This window comes from Syngnathoides biaculeatus, chromosome 10 (assembly GCF_019802595.1).
Source record: "Syngnathoides biaculeatus isolate LvHL_M chromosome 10, ASM1980259v1, whole genome shotgun sequence".
In the NCBI taxonomy this organism is placed as follows: domain Eukaryota; kingdom Metazoa; phylum Chordata; class Actinopteri; order Syngnathiformes; family Syngnathidae; genus Syngnathoides; species Syngnathoides biaculeatus.
Genome location: NC_084649.1, coordinates 28,149,467 through 28,168,012, shown reverse-complemented (window position 1 = coordinate 28,168,012; position 18,546 = coordinate 28,149,467). Strand labels below are relative to the sequence as shown.

Below are 18,546 nucleotides of genomic sequence, written 5' to 3'. Positions count from 1 at the left end.
GTTTTGACGGGAAAGTGACGTCACTTGGAGGAATTTCCGTCCCCCGGGCAATTGGCAGCCAAAATAAAACACGGCGCAACTGACGATGATGATGAACCGAAACATCGCGCAACTTTTCTTGGAAAGCCCCAAAGTCAATTACAGTCTTTGTATGCGCGTGTCGCCTATCTGCTGTCTTTTGTTTTTTTTTTTTTTCTGTATTTTAGTTTGTATATCTGTGTGCGCGAGTGTGCTTGTGTTCACGTGTACTCGTGTTTGTACGTGTGTTGAAATTTAGCTGGCGTGTATCTGTATGACAATACTTAACATGAGCCTAGGTGGTGAAATTATCGTGTTAGTAAGACGTCAATAAAATATTTTGGTATTTATTTTCAGCTTGTTTTTTTTTCATTTTTTCCTATCGTTACCATCACGTGTATGATTGTGTGTATATATTTATTTATTTTGGGCAGTAAAAATAAAGAATAAAGTCAAGTTTGGAATGAAAATCTTGGGGAAAAAAAAGTAAATGAAGTCTGCATTCGTGCTTCTTTTATTGTGTGGTAGGCCTCGGGGGGAGGAGGCGTGGCCAACCTGTTGCTCACCACAAATTTTCGGGAAGTTACCAGATGACGTCAGGAGCGTGCCGGCCGCTCATTGGCCAAGAGGCGCGAGGGCGGAGTTCGCTCCAACTTCTTGAAGAGGCAAAAAGACGAGCGCGACCCAATCAAAGTTGCCGACAAACTTCGCAAGTTCCGACAAGTTGGACTTTTTACGTCCTACGAAGACGAGTGTCAAATCCCGAAGCTCACTGATTTGGAAAGAACGAAAGGGAGAAAAATGTCACCTTTTGCAACCTGGTCAAACCTTTTGGCTCTCGGCATTTTGCTCATTTTCGCCACTTTGTCGTCCTCCGAGTCGGTAAGTCGCTAATCGGTCGAATCTCAAGTTTGTTTTTGCTTGGTTTGTTTTCCTGTTTTGTCCTCGCGACGTTTGATTCGGAACACGAATAAAGCACCAACAAACTTTTCCCTCCGGATCGCCGCTAGCATGCTAACGTTGGAACGGACGGAGAGTCCCGAAAACATCCCGACTAGCCAGCTAGCTAGCTAGCTAACTAACTAGACATTGTACCTCTTGGTCGTAATTGACGTGTTGAAGTTTGCTCGTGTGGTCGTTCCGACATGTTTGTTTGGAAGTGCGTGTTCCCAATGTGCTATTATTCGGGGGGGGGGGCTCAAGTCACATCAGCGCCCTTTCATCACCTGTATGTGTGTGTGTGTGTGTGTTTTTTTTTGTGTCTGTCATTTTTAGGAGTCTGCGCGCGCCTTATAAGGTTTTAATCATTGTTTGAGGGTCTTTAGTGTGTTCATAGAAGTGAGTGTGTCAGTTCCTCGTGTGGGCCCATTAAAGCTGATTCTGATGTATGTTATGAAGGGGGGGGGGAATCCCATCTAATTCTGTGTGTGAGTGAGTGAGTGAGTGAGTTTTTAATAGTTTGGGTCTGGGCATCAGCAGGATGCAACCCCCAAACTCACTCCCCCTCCCCCAACCCCGATGTTGCCGTTAGTTTTGCAGCCGGCTTAAAGGCGGAAACCTAAGAAGCCGGCTCGCGACCAGGTTCCGACATTCCTCGCGGGCGGGTCGTCCATCCATCCCCGGAGCTTTCCCCCCTTTTGTGCTCTTGTTCCTAGCCCGCGGAATGTGACCCCCGCCGACCTTGAGCGGCCCTCTGTGGGATTTTGCACACTTGGAAGAGTCTCAATGGACCCGGAACCCTTTCCCAAGGCCCCCGACCCGCACACGCGCACAAAGAGCCGGAATGCCGACACAGTTGGTCCGATCCCGCGGGCCTTTTTTGACTGACAAAGTTTTGACGACGTGATCCGGGTGGGACTGCGGCGTTCCAGAAGTTTCTGGAATGACGGCTTGTGCGTCTTGTGACTTTTATCATATTTGCACTTGAATCAGATGCCGGACGGCACAATTTTCTTTCCCTCTTTAATCCCGAAGCTCAGTGGGCCTCGGCGCCGCTGCGCCGGGTCGGACATTAACGGTACCTGCTCGTCACTCGTTTATTACGCTGTCATCGATCGAAATGTGGCACCGGCTCCTTTTTGAAGGTTTTCATTTCCTAAAACAATGTGACGGGAAAAAAAGCACAAGCACGTGAACGTCTCAAAATGATTTTGGATTCGCAGCTGTCTAAATCCAAAATGGCTGCCTTCTGGATCCACAGCCATCGCCGTAACTCGTTTGTGTTGACGTTTCCGAATCCACGTTTTGGCACCGGCTCGGAAATGGTTTTTGTCCTTTCTGTTCCTCGATTTGCGTACACAACCTCGTTCATTGTCGTGACCTCACGTCTGCTGCGCCGGGAGTGGGAAGCGGCGAGAGAGAGAGAGAGAGGGAATCCTTTGGCCTTGGGTACGTCGCGCACCCACGGGCGACGTCGCCCCATCTGATTCGCTTCCAATTATGCATTCACCAGCTGGCGCAACAAAGTCACACAGTTCGCTCGCGTGCACACGTGTGGGATTTTTGTGCAGGTCTGTTTAAAAAAAAAAAAAAAAAAAAAGTGTGTGTGTGTGTGTGTGTGTGTGTGTATATATATATATAATTTTTTTTTATGTCCTCCCCTGTGCATGGCGCATACATTTGGGCCGCCTTTGCGGGACTGGCATCTTTTGTTCCGTGTGGGTAACCCGCGGCGGGTGTGACGACGTGTACGGCAGGTGCGAGAGACGGAGACGTGGATGCCCCTGAAGGCAACGCGAGCCGTCGCCATGGCAACAGAACGGCACCAGAACCGCGAGTTGTCAGGCGACTTCGGCTTCACCGACGACGAGGAGGACGAGAAGGACGACTACTATTACGACGACGACGAGATGTCCGGGTCGGGCGATGTCGCGGGTTTGTCCACATTTCCATAGTGATGCAGAAAAGTGAAATGCCGAAGGAAACCAACGTGGCTTTTGTCTGCAGTGAGCGACCGATCGGGCGAGGACCGGTCTCCCGGACGCGACTGGCCGCCCCCTACAAGGGTGAGTTACCCAACGACGTCACAGTCGGGCCACGCCCCTTCCCTGTTCAGCTATTGACGGGAGAAGTCGCCTTATTTGATATTGGCCTGCTCTGCACTTTTTGAATTGGGAGTTCTCTCTCCACTTATTTATTATAATTTTTTTTTTCTGAGGCCAAACTTCACGTACGAGTTGTAAAGCCTGTGAAACCAAGGCATGCGTGTTCACTTCATGTTTCTTGTGAAAAAGATTCACCATCCCCCCCCCCATTGTGACAGAAAATGGCCATTTTTCTGACTCACTTTTCATTTCTGCAAATGCAGTAACACAAATTGTCTTTGCTATATTTTTTTCATACATATCAATATTATTCTCTTAGCTATTTTCTAATATCAATTAAAGTCTGGTGCTTAGAGATACAATATGAATTGGTTGTGGGAACACACTCTTATCTCAAAACAGATTTCTCCATTGAAATAATTAGAAATCCAGTTAATTTGTTCCAGCCCCGAAAAAATAAAAGCATATAAAATTCGATTGGAGAAAATGGGGGGGGGGGGCAAAGGCGTTTTACACACCGTTGTACCTAATTTCTTCTTCTTCTTCTTTTTCTTAATGACTCATTAGTGCCACTAAGTGATCTTGTCCTGCAATGGCCAGAAAAATGTGAATTGGTGTAACGGCGCCACCTTGCGGCAGGCGTCTTGCAATATCTTCTAGACCGTGATTGCATGACGGTGTTCCCCCCCCCCCCCCCCCCATCATCCCTCTGGTCGCTTCATTCAGGCGTGGTTGATACGTCGATCAATACCAATACAATGGCCTCCTTTTTACGGTGTCTCTCTTTTGCTTCCTCCACGGCGATGCATGCTGCCCCCCACGCCAATCTCCCCCCCCTCCCTCCTCCTCGTCAGTAGATCGCGAGGGGCTGGCTGCTTGAAAAGTAGATCTTGGGGTCAAAAAGTCTGGGCACCCCTGTTCTAGATCTTTCATCTCAAGCGACGGCTCACGTTGAAAGTCGAGGGCCTCGTGACATCTCGAGGCCCCGCTGTCGAAACGAAACAACGAAATGGCGGCCTACACTACTATCGCGTTTTAGCCGTTACCGGTCGTCCTGCCCAAGTCGCGCTGATTTTCTACAAGTTGCGTCGGCGCTCGTCATCCACGACCGCCACGTCGGTCAAATCGTAGAAAAGCGAAGCGGCAAACTGACGAAGCCTTTGTCGCTCCTCGTCGTCAGCGCCCAGACTCGGACAACGAGATCCCGGACCGGGCGGCTCCGTCCCGTCCCGCCGACGAGGACGCGGCGCGGAACGGCAACGAGATCCCGCCGCTGCGCAAGGGACCGCCCCGCGGGTTCGACGTGCTGATGTCGCAAGCCGCCGACGCCCGGGACGACGTCTTCGCCAGGACCGACGTCCTCGCAGGTGACTTGTCCGCACGAACACTTTCTTCTGTCTATACATATTTATTATTATTCTTTCAAAAGAGACATGCGCTACTGCTGAACACTTGCATGTAAATATGGCGGCTTTGGCCGCAATAACCGTTATTTGGATCAATATTGTAATTGCCATTGATTTTTATCACACTACTTTTCAACAAATGGCAACGTTTTTTTTTTTTTTTTTTTTTTTTTTGTAGGGTTAAAAATGATTTTTGAGAGCGGAATAAATGATACATGAAAAATGTATCCGAGAATGTCCACTTGAGCGAGCGCCGCCGGAATCGTTTAGCCGTGGCAACGTGCGACGTCACGGATGTCAAAACGGTTGCCGGGGCAAAGGCCGGAAGATCGGACGCAAGTATTTTGAGAATCCGTGTTGAGCCCGCGGTAGGACGTTCCCTCCCACTTCCCTCTGGGCGGGGCGGTCGGGACGGCTCGTCGCTTTATGTCGCGCTCACGGGCGACGGATGAGCGCTGCCAGATTGGTTAAAAGCAAATGGCCGCTGTCAGCGAGCTGCTCAGGACTCCTGAGCAGCATTTTTGGACTCAATCGATGATAAATTGTGCCACTTTTGAGTTCGCTACCCTTTTTTTCATATCAATATATCGCAGGGATATAAATAATTTTGTCCCCCTCTCGTGCAGCCCTAATACATATTGAAATAGTAAATGGATCATCAAACTACATGTGGATCAATTACGGCACCTTTTGCGGCGTGCGTTGTGACTTTGTTTTTTGCTTTTGCCGTCAGCGCTAATCTGCGGGGGCGGCGTTTGCCTGGTTCTGGCGGTTCTGCCAATTCTGCTCCTCGTCCACCGCATGAAGAAGAAAGACGAAGGAAGCTACGAGCTCGCCAAGAAGCCCATCTACACCAAGACCCCCACCGCCGAGATTTACGCCTGACCTCCCCGCCCGCTTCCCTCTTATTTATTTACTTCACACGAGCTAAGCTAACTGTAGCGCCCCCGTGACGCTAATCCGAATATATTTTTATTTTTGTACCGCCGACGTGGCCTTTGAGATGATGCCGTCGTTTCTTCCTTTCAGATATTCCAGTTGCTCCTCATGCCCTTTTTTTTTTTTTAATTTTTCTTTTTTAATCCTGTCAGGAAGCTTGTGACACTAATTCCAATTTTTAGAAAAAACTTTTACCTTTCTGTACACTACACACACACACACACATGCAAGTCAAAACCGTTTGACTTGGAACAAATTTACCACTGTTGTTGCCGTCTTTGGAAAATGGTACGAGTTAGCATGCTAATGCTAAAGCCTCGGTTGTTGGCGAACTGCATCAGCTGATGCTTAGCGAACGGTTCATCTGTCGCTGGGTTGTTGGCTTTGTTGAGGTAAAAGATGGAAGGTGGCAAGTAAACATTGAGCCCCTCCCTCAAGCCACACCCTTGCTTGTGATTGGACAAAGTAACTTGTTTGAGCTTGGGGGAGGGGGGGGGCAGCCGCTAGTTAGCGAAACCTGGAAGTGACCGGTTGAACATCAAGCCCCACCCCCTCCTCTCACAAAAGACCAGCTCGTTTGTGATTGGATCAAGTGATGCGGAACCCCCCCCCCCCCCCCCCCCCCCCACACACACACACACACTTTTGTCCATAAGCTAGTTTTTTGTTTTTGGGGGAGGAACTTGCAGAATGTACATGCGTGATGTCTGCCAAATATTTCAACCAAACTTTTGAGTTGGTTTGCTTGTTAGGTGGAAATTTCTTATCGTTGTTGTTTTCTATTTATGTTGGGTTTTTAGTCCTTGAACTTTGACCTACCACCACTAGCGTGCATTGGTAGCTCGCTGCTCAGTCATAGGTCAGTCATCTTTGTGGAAATTAAAAGTTATGCACAAAAAAAAAAACACGCAATGGAAGCTTGTCATTCTTCTTTCGGACTACTGGTCCTGAGTCAAGTTAGGTGATGTAAGGCATCATTTTCTACAGTTCAGATAACGAGAACACAGCGGTACCTCTTCTTCCGGAATCCGTTCCGGCAGTCGTTTACACGTAAACGGCCTCATCTGGCTCAAGATGCAGTCGGAACAGCCCTTCTTTGAGTCCCTCCCGGATGACCGAGGGAGGGCCCGGAAACCCCATTTTGGCAGCTCGTATCTGGGGTTTTTTGTTTTGTTACGGAACGCCGCTCGTGACCATAGGTGAGGGGAGCACCGTAGATCGACCAGTAAAGTGAGAGAGAGCTTCGCATTTGGGCTTCAGTCCTTCTTCACCATTACAGACCGATACGAAGTCCACATCACTGCAGAGCTTGCCCCTATCTGCCTGTTAATCTCGCGTTCCATTCTTCCATCGCTCCTGAACAAGGGGCACCTAGAAATTCTGTTCATAAAACCCATGAACTTAAACTTAGCGAGAGAGCCACTTCAAAGCGCAATTGTGCTGTTTGTGCAGACGTGATTGGCTACCAACCCATCCAATCAAGTGTTGATTTCATTTTTCAACGAAAAAGACAACTTTCAAACACTGAACTTTATTGAGGAAGGAACAGCAGGAAGAAAGTGCGAGGACGAACGTCACGGCGACGGTCACGTGTACATCATCTCGGCCATGTGCGACATCTTCTTGGGGATGTACAGGTAGAACTCCATGTAGCCCGCCAGGTCGTCCATGGTGACGTCGTCCACGGAGACCAGCGCCTGCGACGAGCACGAGCGAGGGGAGGCCGGCGAGAGGCCGGCGGGCGGAGCTCGGCCGCGTCGCTCGCACTCCGAGATGACGTCGCGCAGTCCCGTGAACGAATAGGCCGCCGCGCCGCCCCAAGCGCCATCTTTGGATGCACAGCGGCACGGGCCGCCGCCGTGCCGCTCGGATAAAACTCCAAAGTCGCCGCCGTCCCTGTCCGGAACGCTTCCTGAACCTTCCTCGTCCTTGCCGGGAAGATCAGACGGGGAGACGGCACCCGGCAGATCTCGCGGGGCCCCGAAGCCGGCGGGCGACGCGGGGCCGAGGTCCGTGCGGCGGTGGAGGGCTCCCGCGGGGGGCGCCATCGGAGAGAAGGTGAACCTCGGAGGGTGCAGGATGGGCGATTTGGAGCGCCGCCGCCGCGTCGTCCGACTCGCACCCCGCGACGTTTTCCTCACGCAGCTGACGAGACAAAATACACACGGCACGTGAGGGCGCCGGCCGTGCTCGTCAAAGGAGTTTTTCCATTTCAACCCCCCCCCCCCTAACAAACGCACACGAGTTCCGCTTTCTTCCTAAGCGACGTCACATGCTTAGAAAGCGGAACTGGATTGGCTGACCTGAAGGGACCCCGAACTCCTTAACGCCAAATTTCGGCCAGTTGAATCCCAGGAGACTGGAAATACTGCATTTTCATTTCAAAAGGTTGAATTTTCTTCATCTGGCAAATTTGTTAACACTGAAAAGTGAAACTGAAATACAGCTATTGAAAATGCCATCACTTTGAAATGTGAATTTTCAGTGGCATTTTTAATTGAAATATTGACTTCCATATTCCTAAACATCCAGATGACAGCGACTAACTAGAGTGCCCTTAACAGAATCCTGACCAATTTGGGATGAATTCGAGGCCCTCTCGTTCAAAATCGTTGTAAACGCTCACAAATGTGCTGGTGGTGGTTGGGGGGGGGTGCTCCTAAAAAAAAAAAAAAGCTCCTAAATTCCCATCAACACACTCGAAGAGCTGAACATGTGAAGATTGCGGAGGGAGGACAAAAACCATTTCTTCAACCCGCCGCTTAAGAAGACGACGTGGCTGTTCAAATGTTCAATATGCTTTTAGGATGTCAGGATCCAATTTGCTCACTTCCCGTCAGATGTTAATATTCGCTGCCTCGTATCGTGTCCGACGACCGGACCGGTCCCGTCCCATTTCAGAAATAAACATACGTTATTTGTTTTGACGCACGAAACGATCGAGCGAGATGACTCAAACAGCGAACCTTTAATCAGCAACAGTGTGTGTGCGCAGTTTATGAACATGGAAGTCATTTTAAAAATTGCCACAATCGAACAAAACACAAATTCTACGAGGAAATCCAGCAAAATGTGCTCGAGTATCGAAGGAGAACTCGCATGCTGCCGCGTTGGCCCCATCAACTATTTTGTTCATTTCCCACTGAAGCGGGATCCGAATCACTCAATTTGAAATCAGGTCCTGTTTGGCCATAAAAGGACAGCTTTTTGAAAATCGGATTCATAAATTCCATAATCAGCAAAGTAACGGTTAGTTGCGGCCGCAGACGGGACCGCCGCTCACGAGTCCTTTGCCACGCCGACGCCCGGCCCGTTTCTCGCGCAGGCCGAGTTGGGAACCATCGGCTCACCGGGAGTCCTTTTCAGCGGCCATCTGAAGGAATCCTTTTGAAAAACGGCTCGCGGAACGCTTGCCGACGCGCGTCACGAGGGTCCGCTCACCCGTGCCAGTTGTCCTTGGTCCCGCCGTGTTTGGACTTGGACGCGCCGGCATCCCGCGGCGCCACTCGAGGAGATTCGGGAACGGCGCCGATCGCGCTGCAAAGACGGCAAAGACGTCGAGAAGCCGCCGTCGTGCGCCGGCCGACGCCGCGGGAAAGCTCGTACCTGTCGGCGTCCACTCGCAGCTTCTTGAAGGCCGTCCGCAGCGTCTCGTCCTCGCGCTCCGTATCCCCCGCTGCCATGCCGGACCCGCCGTGGCCCCCCAGCTGACGTAGCGACAAGGCCGATTATGACTTATTTTGTCTGACGTTTCATGGAAGCGGTATACGTCAATTTGTCATTTCGTCTCGCGGCGTTCGCGCGAGCAAACCCTCCAATCACCACCTACCACTTCAAAGTCGACCTCAAAATGGCCTCCGCTGCGTATTTGAAGCCTGATTTTGGTTGCTGTTGCAGGGAGCACATCACCTTTGCACTATCCATCCATTTTCTGAGCCGCTTATCCTCACTGGGGTCACGGGAGCGCCGGAGCCAATCCCAGCTGTCATCGGGCGGGAGGCGGGGTCCACCCTTAACGGCTTGCCAGCCAATCGCCAGGCACTTGGAGACAGACAACTGTCGCACTCGCAACCACTCAGTCAGGTTTGCCAGTAGTCTTGCTGGCGCACACCTTTTCAGATCTGTCCTCAAATTTTCTATGGGATTCGGATCAGGTCGCTTCAAGATGTTGACGGCGCGCGTCAGGTTTTTGTCCATTCGGAAGACCCCTTTGCGCACAAGTTTGATCTTCCTGGCTGACGTCTCGAGACGTTGCCTGAATCATTCCGTGTAATGGTCGTCCTTTATGATGCCGTCTATTTTATGAAGAGCTTCGGCAAAACGTGATGCTTCACGGTAGGTGCGGTGTTCTCGGGTCTACGAGCTTCCCCTTTTCTCCAGATGTAATCTTGGTCTTTCTGGGGTCGCTTCGCACAATTTGGACTAAAACATGTTCATCTTTGGGACACAGAGCTCGTCTCCTTCCTGAGCTGTGTCCCACTTCACCATTATGTTATTTACGTAGGTGATTCATAATTACTACTTTGCGGTGATCACAAAATATATCGTCAAAATACACGTTTATGATTGCGAGGGCACAAAAAAAATCATCTACGTGGCAGGAATACTTTCACTTTGCCCTGTACATAGAGCAATAACATCAGGAACGTGTCACGTGGCTGTACGTATTTACTGATTGATATCAAAAGTAACTACGTTACAAAAAACAGTTAGACTTTTTAGTAACTTTCAGCAGCTGTCAAAATGGCAGGAATATCACTGATCCACAGTGCAAAAAAAGAATAAGCTTTACCATACACATTAGATGACAAGTTTCAGAATACTCAACATGGAAAAAAAAAGTGTGGTTGAAGGCACATTAAGCAGACTGGACATGCCAAATTGCCACTGAAATATAAATAAGCAGAAGCAGACCATTCCCTGTGACTTAAATGATATGGAACTCATCGAGACAGAAACACGCAGAAGCTGAGTATGTGGAAGTCCATTTGTGTGCATGTTTGCCAACCTCAGAGTCAAAGGTGGGTAGAGTAGCCAATTATTGTACTCAAGTAAGAGTACTTTACTTTAGAATATGACTCAAGTAAAAAGTACTCATCCAAATGTTTACTTGAGTAAGGCTAAGAAAGCGCTCAATGAGAAATTCGTGCGTAACTTGGGATTTGTATTTGCTGTTGTTGTTGTTTTTTTAAGAGCACGAAGATCAAATAATATCATGCCAACAAAAGCAGGGCACAAGGTGACCAAAAAAAAAAAAAAAAAAAACATTCCCACGTAGGCTCTCAAGGCTTCAATCAAATTGGCCATTTATCCTCAGGCCCGATGTGCGTGCGAAGTTTTCTTACATGTTTAAGACCTCGGAAATTCACGTGTTTGCTTTGACTGGAATAACATTAATAATGCGTGTAATCCCAAAAATATCTGTTTCCAAAACAATAAGTCACTCGCAGCGGTCGCTGGTCGATCCCACAAAAGAGAAGCAAATTGTTTCCTCCTTCCTTGCCTGCTCCCACCATCTTGGCTAACGTTAGCCGCTCGGCTAACGAACGAACGAATGAGGCGAAATCTTGAAAAGAAGCAAAGAAAACAATGATAGTACTTACGTTTGTTCACAAAGTCCACGTCGCGCCGACCACCGGATCCACAGTGCACATAGAGGCCGTGGACGCCGCCCGAAGACGGCCACGCTCAGCACACAGTGAACGAGCTAGCGAGCTCGCGAGGCTAACCGAGTCCGGCTAGCTGACAACGACAACGCGGACAATTGCTCCGAACACTTGGAAAAGACTCTGAGTGACGAGTTGGATGATGATGATGATGATGATGATAATAATAACAACTAATAAACGATAACAGTAGGTGTAATCTTCCCAAAAAGAAAGTATATGGCCGTCGTCGTCGTCTATCGCGACTGCGCGAGTGTACCTCGACCGATGACGTCACACACATCAAAACAAGCAAAGCCGACGTCAAGCGATTACGTGATCGAGCGCACTTTAGAAAGTTGATATTTGGCAACGTTTCCTGTTTGAATCATCCCATCGGGTGTGAAGCGATTACGTGGTATGGTGCAGTTTGGAAAGTTCGCGTTTTGAATGTTCGCTCATGTTTTCCCCTTTTTCGCATGAGTCGTCCTGCAAATATCTCTGACGTCGCGTCGTGATTCTGCTTCTTCTTATCTCGATTAGATTCAAACTCATTCGAGTCTTTCCTTGATCCTCAATGATGCACTTTGTTTTGCTTTCTATTGCTGTTACGTGCACTATACTTTTGTCGGCTATTTATAATGTTGGAAACGCTTCTAATGTATTATTGATAACAATGGCGGCACCGTCAAGCAACCGGTTGGAGCGTCTGTGAGGACCGCGGTTGGAATCCCAGCCCTGCCTGTGTGGACTTTGCGTGTTCTCTCCGTGCCAGCGGGCGTGGCTTTTCTCCGGGTGCGCACTCCGCTTTCCTCGCACATGCCAAAAAACATCCAACATCAATTGGAGATTCTAAATTGCCCCATCCGCCATTGTTGTCTGTTTGCATGTGCTCTTGCGATGGGCTGGCAACCGGGTGTAATCGGGGTGTTCCCCTCCTCCTGCCCGATGACAGCTGGGATAGGCTCCAGCACTGCCGCCACCATTGTGAGGATGAACGGCTCAGGGGGAAAAACAAGACGTCTTTTTCATTTGCTGCAAAAGTTGAGAGTCGTTGCTGCAACTTTGGTCCCCTTGATTGCCTTTTGTGATTTTTACACGCGTGCAGTTTCACAGGGTCTTCGGTCTTTGGGTCCTGGAGTTTTGAGGTTTGCTTTCTTGCGGGAAAAAAATGGGCCTCGTTTGCGAACCTGGGGTTGGACAGTCATGCAACAGATTGAAATGCTTTGATGGCTGATGTGAGATTTCACTGCATATGTTGCTGTTCCTTATGGATTCATTTTGTATTGTTTGTCTGTCTGGATGTTGCTTCCGTGATTACTTGTTAGTTTCAACCGGGACACTCTTGTAAAGGAGATTTTTAGTCTCAATGAGGCTTTAAAGTGTTGGTTGCGTTAACGTGCAGGGATGAGTCCCTGAAGGGCAAATCTTCAAAGACTGTGGTGAGGCTGAGCCTTCAGTGGCCCAAAGATGAACAAATGAGGATGCTGACGTTCTCTCGTGGAGTGAACACGTTGGAGAGGATGACAAATGTGCTGATCAGAGGTATGGCCAAGGTTAGTTGCAAGGGAAACAAAGACTTGGATGGTTAGGACACGTCCAGAGTATATCGGTGGAGGCGAGAAGAGCGCTCGAGGAAGGCCCAAGAGAAGGTTGCTGAATGCCGCAGGGGAAGACACAAGGACAGTCTGGGTTCGACGAGGATGCAGGAGGTTGGCCCAAAATGGAGGAGGAGGGGGACACGCCGTGGCCAGCCCGAATGGGACAAGCCCAAAGGAGGAGGAGCAGAGGGAGATGAAGAAGAAGGGGATTTTTTTTTTTTTTCAGATTAAAAATATGTATGTTCTATATTCCTTATGGACGCTAACCCTAAAACTAAGCCACTGACCAAAAAAAAAAAAAAAAAAAAAGTTAACCTGGTGAAAATAGGTCGAGAATTACGCTGGGTACGACTTAATTTCAATGTGTATGCTTTGCATTTGACGAAAACTGGCGTATCACTCGGCTTCACGTCTCATATTGAAGATTTTTGTTACGGTCCAATCACAAGGCGCCAACTGGACGTTAGCCCGGGTAGGTTCCTCTTCGTCCAATCAGCACAAAGCACGGGGAACGAATCGTTGCACGACGCCGCGCTCAGCCAATAAGAAGCCGCCTTTTCTGAGACGTAAACCCCGCCGTCGCACGTTAGCGACCGGCAAGTGTTCTTGATTGGCTGCGTGACCCAGCGAGTGACTTCTGGTGTGGCCCGAAGCTAGCAGCGAGCGGCTAGCTGCGAGCAGCGAGCGGCAAGCAAAGGGGGCAGCTGGCTCTGAGGCGGTGGCTGTGGCGGCGAGCTTGAAACTGCAATTCTTTCAATTTGGCGGAGGGGAAAGTTGCAAATGTTGAGTGTGGGCGGCGTGTCGGCGGCTCTGCTGCTCGCGGCGGTGCTGACGACGAGCGAAGCGCTCAAAGAAGGAGAATGTGAAGGTAAGTTCGACAGCGGCCAGCTAGCGTTAGCCCCTGGTCACTCGGCTCCGATCAAATGTGTCCAAATCGAGATAAAACGATTGCTTGTTGGACCACAGACACAGCAAGGTCATGTTTGCCCTCACTTATTGAGAATCATCACGCGTGAATTGGTCATACTACTTTGAGTGATCATTTGAGCGCTTTCCGGCGAGTTAAAAAGGATAACCATGACTGAATCAACGGATTGTTTTTGTTATAGGGTTAGGGTTACACAATTTACTGTCATTTATCGACTTGGGGTGAAAGCTGGCATTGTTTAGTCCATCACGAAGCTGACAACTTGGCCTCAGGAAATTCTGGTCCACCAGCCTGCGTCTCAGGAGGGCAAGCAATGGGCCGACGTCAGAAAATCACGTGATTTTTTTTTTTTTTTCTTTGTTTGTTTACGTCGCCATACTGCCAGTCAAACAAAGCATTGTTGCAAGTTAATTCCGTTGAGACGAAAGGAAAATATGTCACCCAGAGTTTTATCCGACACCGTTAAACATTTAGGAGGTGATGATAAAGGTACGTAGAAAAATGAGAGACACTTTGCATAGGGGACCCATATGTAACTCCGAAGTCGATGTTTTGTCGCAGAAATTGCTTTGGACGTGTTCAGAGGCGAGAGAGTGAGTATATTGGTAGAAGGGTGCTGAGGATGGAGCTGCCAGGCAAAAGAGCGAGAGGAAGACCAAAGAAAAGGTTGATGGATGTTCTGAGGGAGGACAAGTGGGTGTTAGCGAGGAGGATCCGCGAAATAGACTTGGATAGGAAAAAGATGACACTGTGGCGACCCTGTACAGGACAAGCCGAAAGAAAAAGAATCGGCTTCCGCTTGTCTTGGACAACTGGATATACGTACACGTGTATCTGGTGAAGAAGTCGTCGAGATTTACACGGAAAAGTTTGAAAGTGTAGAAAAGTCTGGACACGCAGGCAAAGACTTTGTTGCTGGATCTGTTCTCAGTCAGGAAAAAGTCCCACATAGTGATGGACTTACTCAGATTTTTTTTCATTTTTATTTATTTTTTTTATTTCAATAAATGACCTGCGGTTTTACACAAACTAGCATTCATTAACTATAACTGGAAAAAAATAGGTCAGGGAGTCGTCTCCTCCGTACACAGAAGCGTATTGCTGCCACACGCTTACCTCTGTAAACCTCTCTGTGACCAACGGGTTATTTATGCATTGTTCTCAAATGAGTCAAGGAGGCGCCGTCACGAAGTCGAATGTTAAGATTTGGGAAGAACGCTGTGGACCGGCTCTGCACACTTGGCGGGGTCCCCGAAGCTGGGTGGCAGGTTGCCTGACCGCCCTCCGTGTTTTGCGGATTTCAGAAGGCATCTGACCGTGTCCCTCAGGGAGTCCTTTTCCAAGACGGAACTGGGCTGAAAGGCAGAGCTCTCGTTGTACCCGTCGATCTACGTTCCAACCTTCAGGTCGTGACGGAAAGAACGGGATCCCGGAGACAAGAAGCCGAAATGAGTTTTCCGCCGTAGGGTCTCCTTTAGCGAGACGGGGGGGAGAAGCTCGGTCATCTGGGAGGATATGAGGAAAGCTGCGGTTCCTCTGCCAGATGAAGTTGCTGGGGCATCTGATTTCGGATGCTTCCCGGACTCCTCCCGGGCCAAGTCTTTCGGGCACGTCTGACTTCTCCCAGCTGGCCTCTGGACGCCTCCTGATTCTCCCCGGAAGAGTCGGGAGAAGGAAGTCTGAGGCGACGCGACCTCTGATAAACAGATTCGTTCTCTGCTCTGTTGGGAAAAGTTTTTTTTTTTTTTGGACGGTGGGGCTTCTTAAATAAATCCAAGTCGTCAACAATCACGATGAATAGTTTATTCAAATAAGTTGGTTGCCACAATACTTGTTTCCCGTCATGTGCCGCAGATGGCCAGCAATTGTTGATGTTTTGTGTTTGGTTGCAGTGTGCGTGTCTTTTTTGGGCAAGTTCTACAGCTCCCTTCAGGAGCACAAAGCGGACCTGAACAGCGGCGATGTGGAGAAGGCGCTCCTCAAGAGCTGCGGCGCCGCCAAAGGGAAAGAAAATCGTTTTGTGAGTCAATACGCAAACGTCGCGCCTTCGCTTGAATGCCGCCTTCTGACAACGAGGTGTGTGTGTGTAGTGTTACTACATCGGGGCGACCAGCGACGCCGCCACCAAGATGATCAACGAGGTGTCCAAACCGCTCAGCTTCCACGTCCCCGTGGACAGAATCTGCGAGAAGCTCAAGAAGAAAGACGGCCAGATCTGCGAACTCAAATACGGTACTTGACACTCGGTTGCGTGCGTGCGTACGCCGCTTTGGGAAATTTAGCAGCGTTCGACTCATTTAGTTCAAATGAGTTTTCACAAAGGCTTTGCGTCTGTCATTTTTGTGACAAATAATATGCTTTGCTTTCTTCCGTTCTGATTAAGTAAAAGGCAGCCAATGAAAACTTCATCAGTTGGTGCCAACAAACAAGCATCCACACATCAAGCTGAAAAATAAGTTTGGGGTTTTTTCAAAAGGAAATGTCACGTGACTTGAACACAAAAAAGGGGGGACTGGACTTCCTGTATATGCTATGCTACAGGTTGATAATATGAAAGATTGAAGCCAAAATCGCTCAAATTGTCTTCACCGCCAGCGTCTTTGGACGAAAGTTAATGTGTATAGACATCATGGATTTTTCCCAACATGATATTGGAAAAACACTCAATTTTGTGGCCCTGACATTTAAAGCGCCCGCGGCCAGCCTTCGCCGTTCAGCTGAAGTGCGAGGAAGGGCTAGGTTAGCACTGAATGCTAACGCTGGCAGACGTCGGGACCAAACGTAAACGATGGGGTTTAACTGTCGTGACGCCTGGCGGAAGATGAACATTATCTCAACTTGGCTTTATTTCTAGAGATGCTTTGCCAATTTTTTTTTTTTTTTTTTTTTGTATATATAATTTATTATTATAGGATTTTTTTTTTTTTTTTTTTTCGATTTATATGCTCCTCTGAAAGTAGATGCATTGCACGTACGTGTGTCAAAGGGCAGTGATTCCCAATCAATGTGCCCTGGGTAATTATCTAATTTCAATTATTGGTCAAAATGATAATTAACAAATAATGGATCTTGGTTCATCTATGGCAGCAGCATGTAAATGCTGATTATATTTGATGACGGCAAGTGTATAATTGACTTCTTTTTGTGACTTTTTTGGGGGGAGGGAAGATGGTGTGTAGTTTTTTTTTTTTTTAAATGTAAGATATGAACCTTGTCTCTATAAAGGTTGGGAATCACTTTTCTAGAGCACTTTAACGACAACCTCAGCTGAAACAAAGTACAGAAAACGTAACAGACTAATCAAGACATTCCTCAATTTCCTCACCGAGGATTTCTTTTTGGACTCTTTGATAACTCAACGCGGCCCGCGCGCCGCGCAATCCCATTGACGTGTTGTCCCGCCTTTTGCTCATGTGGCTGCAGACAAACAGCTGGACCTGAGTTCGGTGGACCTGAAGAAGCTGAAGGTGAAGGACCTGAAGAAGATTCTGGAGGAGTGGGGCGAGTCGTGCAAGGGTTGCGCCGAAAAGAACGATTTCATCCGTAAGATCACAGAGTTGATGCCCAAGTACGCCCCCGCCGCCGCAAACGCACGGACTGACCTGTGACCTCTGACCCCCGGGGACTCGCCTGCGCGACGGACCTTTTTTGTCCTCTCTCTCTTTTCACACGACTCGCTCAGGACGCCGCGTGGCGGCGGGCTGCCGTCATCGTTTCCTGTTTGTGACTTGATGTCTGTGTTTGTATTAAAAGATGTTTCATGGGCTTTTTAACTTTATTTTTTATTTTTTTCAAACCAACACTGTAGTACACCAGTTCTTGAATGGGCTCGGCAGAGTCTGCGTTGGCTTTGGGCCGGTTCAAAGCTCCAGTTTGATTGGCATGTGTCATCGCTTCAATCTGCCCTTCCGACATGGATATATTTTTAATACAACAAAAAGGGGTCTTTGGTCTTTAAAGATGTCACTATAGGAAGATTTGATTGTTTTGGGAAAAACTTTGTCTACTATTTGAGCTTAGTAACCACTTTTTGATTTGTTTCAATTTCATTATCTCTTTTATGGTGTACAAATATGTTTTAAAAAAAAAAAAAAAAAAAGGCAACCAATTTGGAAAGGGTTCAGTTTGGCCAATGAAATCGCCGTCTGTGTGCCAGTTTGGATTGTGATGGGTTCCGCTTAGCTTAGCATCAAGTTTGCAGTCCTTCGACTTGTAAGTTAATGACAGACATTCCGAGTTTTCTCGTGTGGAGGAAAAAACGAAGAGTAAACGTGTGAGCGAGGCCCCAAAACAGGTTGACGCGTCTTAGGGACGTTTGGGAATCGTCTTTGTGTCGGGATATTTAATTGACGTGATCTGATTAAGTTGTTTTTTTTTCCACACATGCTGGCATGCGGTTTGTGGGAATGCATGGATGAGGATCATGATGAGTTTTCAGATGTGAAATAAAAAAAATTCTTCCACCCAGGCGCAAAGTCTTCATTGCTGCTTCCAAATGTGTGAAATGAAGTCACTTTGCAGTCGACGTGGAGCTGAGGACTGCAAAAAGGTTGTAAATATTGTCACCTCTCAGTTTTTGCTGGTTTGGTGGAGCTTGACATTGAATTTTTCATTCATTCGTTTTCTGGAACTGCCGGAGCCTAACCCGGCCTTCTTCGGTACACCGCGGAGCGGTCGCCAGCCAATCGCAGGGAACGGGCCGAGCCGGATTAGAATCTGCATCCTCAGAACCGTGAGGCGGACGTGCTCGCCGGTCGTCCGCTGCGCTGCCGTTGACATTTTTTCAGTGCAGTTGAAGGTGAAAAGTCAAACACGAGCAGAAAGGTGGCCTCCGTTTGATCCGATTTCATCAAAAGACCGTGACGAGGAGAACAACTCAAATGTTGCCATTCATACGAGAATTCCCCAAAGATGAAGTCGATCCAGGCCATAAAAACCAGCAACAAACGAGAGAATATTGATCCA

General features: G+C 48.4%; 3 protein-coding genes across 3 annotated transcripts; 2 read left to right on the top strand and 1 right to left on the bottom strand.

Moving 5' to 3' along the window:
• Nucleotides 1-668: 668 nt before the first annotated feature.
• On the top strand, nt 669-6,306 carry sdc4 (syndecan 4). Its single transcript, XM_061833774.1, has 5 exons — nt 669-900; nt 2,715-2,892; nt 2,965-3,023; nt 4,243-4,429; nt 5,202-6,306. Exons 1-5 carry the CDS (start codon nt 820-822, stop codon nt 5,351-5,353), a joined length of 657 nt encoding a protein of 218 aa, XP_061689758.1. The 5' UTR covers nt 669-819; the 3' UTR covers nt 5,354-6,306.
• Nucleotides 6,307-6,928: 622 nt separating this feature from the next.
• On the bottom strand, nt 6,929-11,466 carry oser1 (oxidative stress responsive serine-rich 1). The gene is made up of 4 exons (XM_061832072.1): nt 11,011-11,466; nt 9,014-9,114; nt 8,849-8,944; nt 6,929-7,552 (listed from the first exon to the last, which is right to left on the bottom strand). Exons 2-4 carry the CDS (start codon nt 9,088-9,090, stop codon nt 6,994-6,996), a joined length of 732 nt encoding a protein of 243 aa, XP_061688056.1. The 5' UTR covers nt 9,091-9,114; nt 11,011-11,466; the 3' UTR covers nt 6,929-6,993.
• Nucleotides 11,467-13,212: 1,746 nt separating this feature from the next.
• Nucleotides 13,213-17,354, top strand: manf (mesencephalic astrocyte-derived neurotrophic factor). The gene is made up of 4 exons (XM_061832076.1): nt 13,213-13,521; nt 15,474-15,601; nt 15,672-15,813; nt 17,005-17,354. Exons 1-4 carry the CDS (start codon nt 13,434-13,436, stop codon nt 17,187-17,189), a joined length of 543 nt encoding a protein of 180 aa, XP_061688060.1. The 5' UTR covers nt 13,213-13,433; the 3' UTR covers nt 17,190-17,354.
• Nucleotides 17,355-18,546: the final 1,192 nt, after the last annotated feature.